The 6,000-nt window shown below is 53.5% G+C and overlaps 1 protein-coding gene and 1 long non-coding RNA gene across 3 annotated transcripts in view; one reads left to right on the forward strand and one right to left on the reverse strand.

Annotated features, from left to right (window-relative positions):
• The window catches only part of AP3D1 (adaptor related protein complex 3 subunit delta 1), a 42,802-nt gene extending 39,811 nt beyond the window's left edge, over nucleotides 1-2,991 (reverse strand). The window contains exon 1 of the mRNA XM_059870087.1: nucleotides 2,660-2,991. Within this exon, the coding sequence (XP_059726070.1) occupies nucleotides 2,660-2,755 (96 nt within the window). The 5' untranslated portion in view covers nucleotides 2,756-2,991. The remainder of the gene's footprint in view (nucleotides 1-2,659) is intronic.
• A 444-nt stretch (nucleotides 2,992-3,435) lies between these two features.
• LOC132339643 (uncharacterized) lies at nucleotides 3,436-5,642 on the forward strand. 2 transcript variants are annotated; one of them, XR_009489706.1, is made up of 3 exons: nucleotides 3,436-3,877; nucleotides 4,034-4,175; nucleotides 5,450-5,642. It is a non-coding gene; the product is annotated as an uncharacterized LOC132339643 (long non-coding RNA). The 2 variants fall into 2 exon arrangements; XR_009489707.1 differs by having other exon boundaries at nucleotides 4,034-4,157.
• Nucleotides 5,643-6,000: the final 358 nt, after the last annotated feature.

Genomic DNA, 6,000 nt, shown 5'->3' on the forward strand with positions numbered 1-6,000 from the left:
TCTAGCGAGCTGAGCAGCACACAAAACTCATCAGTGAGAGATGTAGCCTGCTCTGACTTCAAGACACACCCTGGGGTGTGAGATTTAGGCTCACAGCAACATAGGAAGAACACAAACCCACCAAGCAACAAGACAGTGGGGCTGTCAAAGAGCTGCACTGAGAAACCCGGCATGAACTGAGGTGTCAAGCACTGGTATAGCCTCGATGGGCTGCGAAACACCAGATATGCTCATGTGGTACCTGAGTAAGAAATGGAAAGGAATAAAACTTTCCATCTCAGATCTACCAGGAGAGACCGCCCAGAGACAGGAGGGAATAAGTGATGGCAGATTCTTCCATGTGATTAAATTCCAAACACAAAACCCAAGACATGTACATAAACTAACCTCCTGCAAAAAGCACAAGTAAATCAGAAGTCAAAACAACAATCTTGCCTTCATTTCTCTTCATATCATTGCTATTTCCAACCACAGTAGCTCCTTCCCAGAGACAACTCTTCCTGGAGAAACTCCTGTTGAGCCAAGACCAATAACCAATATCCTCCCCACTAAAGCACACTGTTCGTTTTAAACAAATTTCCTTTTCTGAACAGGACAGAGTGTCTGTCTTAGGCTTAGACACTTATCTTGAGACACACAAAACTACAACACTGGAGCAACATTCAACTGATACAATGAACAATGGAGACACTGTAGGGAAAAGAGGAAGAATTTCTGTAGCTAGTTCCTCTGAAACAGCATTCTGATTTTGTAACATCACCTGAAAATTAGCCAATGTCCCTGGCCATTGCCTGGGAAGCAGTGAATCCACACCCAAAAGCTCAACAGTAGGTTTACAGCTCTCTCCAGCTGAGCCAGGAAAAGGCACAGTCCTGTGCTGTCTGCAGCCACTCTCTGGAATTAAGATAAATGTTTGAAGGATTCCCAAACACACCAGGTTTTACCAGAGCAATGCCTTAATCAGCTGAACACATTCTGGTTTGGGCCTTAATTTCTGCTGTGCTCGTGAGGATATAAAAAGGAATTATCCCTGTAGTTATCTATTTCAAAATCTCACCATTTGCACTCCAAACAGAAGAGTTTAAAATCCCATCATGCTGCAGCCCAGCTGTTCCGAGACAACATATTGCTCTGACCTCAGTGAATCCCAGAGTGTGCACATACCCCAGTAACAGCTTCCTACAAGTAGGAACAGAGCCCTACAAAATTGTTCAAGGGGTGTTTTTCCCTAACTCCAAAGGGCACCAACGCCAATGCATTTTAACTGTTTCTTGTCACAGACTGAGAACAATCTCGGTGTGGCTCTTAATTCTCTTTATGAAGCTGTTTGTCACAAAATTATTTTAGAAAGAACATTCAATTCTTCTCAAGGAACTGGTGCCACAAAGGACTGGACCTTCACCAGGAGGATCCTCGGGGGTTTGACAGCTGATGAAACACTTTCTGTCCTATGCACAAAGGAATAAAGCAGATTTACTAAAAGCAGCACAACACATGGAAGGGGCTCCATAAGAATACTGTTCACCAGGTCCTGCTCTGGCAGAACACACTAAGCTCATATATTCCATACAAAGTTGCTGTTGCTACTTCATGTTGTTCCCCGCATTTTTCAGGGCACTGCACAGCAGCCCTGCCTTCCTCTGCCACCAAACCAATACCATAAATTTAACATATGCTGAAATAAATTGGATTCAATCATCCTGGTGTGCCCCTTCCAACTCGGCATATTCTATTAAAAAGAGAAATTTCCCAGGTATGCTCACTACCAAACAGTCCCTTGTCCTGTGCACAAGGGGCTTCACAGAGATTTTGGAAGTTGTATTTTTTGTTTCAGTTCAATAGCAGCAGCAAGAAAGATCAGTTGTCCTAGTAAAGTTCTTAATTTAGTTACATGTTGACAACTTTTCAGCTTTTGACAGCTGATACTGACTGCACAGCCACCCCCCAACACATCAGCAAAGCCCAGCTGTTAGACCAACATTAGGAAAGCTTCTCAGGCTTCATGAGTTACTTGAAGATGAACATAAATGACATTGGGGCCCGTTACTTCTCAATTACCATGTGACACTTCGCTGTGGAGTCTCACATAACACGTTCTTGATGACTAATTATTTCACCTATACTAATTTCCTGATCACGTGCTTCTCACACAAGAGTGGATAACAGGCCAACACGGAGAACTGATTGCTGCCTACAAAAGCTCTGAGAGAAGGACATTTTAGTCAGGAGATACTAAACATGAATGGTCTGAAAGCTGAATTAGGAGCTTACTTCTGTATAAGAGCTTCAGGGTGAAGAATACATAGCTGACTACAGCACGTGACTGTAGGGCTGAAGAGGAAGGAATTCCTCTGTATTATTCCTCTGCAATAATCACGTATACATTTACGTGTATATATATCTATATATATCTCCGTATGTACATCACAGATCTCAAACAGCACAACACGCTAAATGGAAAGATGAGCACCAAGCATGACCCTCCCTTTTTAACTCTCTTGCTCTCACCCAGCCTGTCCCTCCTGCCCCACACCCCAGCGTCACCTTCCTCGTTCTGACTCCCGCTTCCCCCTTCCCAAACCAACATTCCCTTCCCGACACGGCCCCGGCAGCCAGCGGTGACATCTCCGGGCCGGAGCGCAGGGAATGGTGCCTTCACCTCATCCTCCTTGTGATTGCGGATGCCGCGCACCAGGTCCTGCAGGTTCTTGTCAAACATACGGTCGATGCTGCCCTTCACCATCTTCAGCGCCATGGCGGCGGCGGGGCCTGTGCCGGGCTGAGGGGCCGGGCCCGGCGGGGGGGGCCGCCGCGGTGCTACTGCCGCTCGAGCCGGGTGAGAGCAGCGGTGCCGGGGCGCTCACATGCCGAGGGGAGCGGGAGGGCACGGCGGAGCTGCCCTGGCGGACGAGCGGACACGGGCGACCCCGGCCGCGGGCACAGCTCCAGGCGGCGCTGGGGATCCGGCACCGACAAAATGGCGGCCGGTCAGCTGAGGGCTCGGCCACGCCCCCGACATGGCCACGCCCCGACCGACCGGCCACGCCCCCAGGCCAACGCCGTCCGCTGGGCCGCTCTCCAGCCCCGCCCACTCCGTCCGGGCCGCGCCTCCGTCTGGCCGCGCCCCCGGAACGGCCCTGGCGCCCCCGCCCGCCTCGCCGCTCTCCAGCCACGCTCCAATCACCTTGGACACGCCTCCAAATGTCTGGACACGCCCTCTGACCCCCGCCCCTGCCCCGTCTGCCCGCCTCCCTGATCTCCAGACACGCCCCCTCCCCCTCTGGCCGCGCCTTTTACCCATCTCACTGCCGCTCTCCAGCCCCGCCTATCCTGCGCAGACCACGCCCCTCAAGTGTGATCACGCCCCAGCCCAGCCCGTCCCGCCCCTTCAGAGAAGCCACGCCCACTCACTCGTGTGGGGCCCGCCCACTCACTCGTGTGGGGCCCGCCCACTCGGCCCCTAAGGAGGATGCAGGCCCGGGGGGGGATCCTGCCCCTCTCATCCCATGGGATGGAAACAACATTGGAAACAACAAATAGTTGCAAACGCTCGAGAGAAAACCACAACCCTGGAAGCGCTTGGAGCAAACACTGAGTATTTAATGAGCTGCTGGACCTGAACTAGGGGCCAAGAGGCCGGTGGGATCCCGGGCTGTGTTAGGAGGAGCGTCGGTGGTAGGACATGGCAGCTGATCCTGCCCCTTCCTCAGCCCTGCTAGGGCTCAGCTGGAGTGCTGTGTCCAGCTCTGGGCTCCTCGGGATCAGTGAGATGTGGAGTGAGCCGGTGGGGGCTGTGGACGCGATGAAGGGACTGGAGCATCTCTCGTACGAGGAGCGGCTGTGGGCTGGGGCTGTTCAGCCTCCAGAGCAGACCCAGGTGAGAGGGGCCCTCAGCTCTGTGTGCCTGCAGGGAGGCTCAGAGCAAGGCCCAGGCTCTGCCCCGTGGAGCCCAGCAGTGGCACCAGAGGAATGGGCAGGAAATGATGCCCAGGAACTTCCACCTGGACGTGAGCAGAACTTCTTTGTTGTGCAGGTGCCCAAGCACTGAGCTGACTGCCCAGGGAAAGTGTGGGGTCTCCCTCCCTGGGGACATTCCAGAAGCATCTGGACACAATCCTGTGCCCTGTGCTCTGGGATGGCGCTGCCGGAGCAGGAAGGTGGGAGCTGATGGCCCGGTATGGTCACTCGAACTATTCTGGGGTTCATCCCCCCCACCCTCCACCCCCGCCCCGCGATAGCCGCGTCACTGTTGCCACCGTTGTCACTGTCCCATCACCGGCCGCGCTCCCGTGCCGTGCCGCGCCCCCTCTTGGCCACGCCCCCATCCTGGCGCTCCCGCGGTCCCACGTGGCAGCGCGGGCGCACGCGGCGGGGACGCACGTGGGGACAGGGGGTCCTTCGGTGGGAATGGGGGTCCCTCCATGGGGATGGGGATCCCATTGTGGGCCTGCGGGTCCTTTCTGAGGCTAAGAGTTCCTGCATGGGGCCGGGGTCACTCCATGGGGCCAGCGAGCCTTCCATAGGGATGGAGACACCTCCATGAGTCTGCAGGTCCTTTCTGGGGCTGAGAGTCCCCCCGTGGGGTCAGGGGTACCTTCACAGGGATGGGGGGATGCGGGTCCCTCCATGGGGTGGGGGTCCCATAGAGTAGGGCTGTCAGAGCTCCACCTCTCCCCTCTGCCTATGGATGTCAGCAGTGGCTGCACAGGCGATAGAGCCAAATTTTGGGTCATTTTTTACGGGGGATGCAGCTCCACAGGCTGCCACACCTGAGCACCTGCTAAACACCGTCACCCACTGCCCCAGGTGACCAGTGTTGGTGATTCCAACATCAGGGAAAGGAGGGAACTAAAGAGAAAGAAGCTTGCAAACAAAAGGGAGACATGACCTTGCCAAGATCCACCTGGGATTCTGATCCACTGCACAACAGGGGAAGGAAAAGGATTTCTCTTGCTCCCAGTGTTTTTCCCTTTGTCTCTGCCTTCAGCCTGGGATTTGCAGCCTGTTTGTGTTGGCCAAGGGGCAGAGAGAGGAGCCCAGCTCGGGGGCTGTGTTGGTTTTGTTCAGAAATAGCTGCACACATCAGCCCCTGTGCAGGAGGTTTCCCTTTTGAAGGAAAAAGTCACAGGGAAGAGTTATGTTTGCTGGAGTCCTCATGGTATGGAGAACATCCAGCTACCAGGCTGAGGCTGTGGTTGGGAAGGGCTGCCTGTGCCCACCTGAGCTGTCGCTGTCACCTCCCCTGTCCCCTTGCCTCTGACTGGGCTGCTCTCTGAGGGAATCCCCAAAAACCTTGTGAAAATCCCTTGTTTTAACCCAGCCCTTTGCAGTGGAGCTCAGCCGCTGTCACATTGTCACACTGTCACTTGGTCACACCCTCACAGCCCCAGGCAGGGGAGCCCAGGCTGAGAGGTGCAGCACCCTGAGGTGTGGGGAACATCTCTTACAGATGGATTTGGACTCAGGACTTGATCCCTCCCGACTGAATTTCCAAAGATTTCTCCTCCTGAGGCAGCCTTAGTTCAGCCCTAAGAATTGAATTTGGGACACAATTGACTTGTTCAGTCTTCTTCCTGGGTATGCTAAAGGATTTGGAATCCCCTTATGATCACCTCTAATTAAAAGCATTGCTTTAAACCTAATTGCTGCCATCGATGATACCTAAATCTTAAAATTTCCAGCTTTTGTCTTTCCTGGCTTTTGCAGCTTAGATTTTTTTTTTTTTTTAATAAATTACGCCACCTCCTGTTTTCCCTGTTGCACTTGCACAGGCAGCATTCCCAGGGAAGGAATTTTCCCTCTCCAGCTGCTGACAGAGTATCCCTAAGGAATACTGTGCCTTGGGAGAGCTCTACTGAGTCCCACAAAACACAATCCCGGCCATCACATCCCCGGTAGAGCTGGGTCTGAGCTGCTTTTTGGTTTTCCCCCGTGACAGTGCTTCCAAAGCTTTCTCCCCATTCCTGGCACTCAAAGCACTCTGTGGGTTTCAGATCTCAA

Source organism: Haemorhous mexicanus, chromosome 29 (genome assembly GCF_027477595.1).
Source record: "Haemorhous mexicanus isolate bHaeMex1 chromosome 29, bHaeMex1.pri, whole genome shotgun sequence".
NCBI lineage: Eukaryota > Metazoa > Chordata > Aves > Passeriformes > Fringillidae > Haemorhous > Haemorhous mexicanus.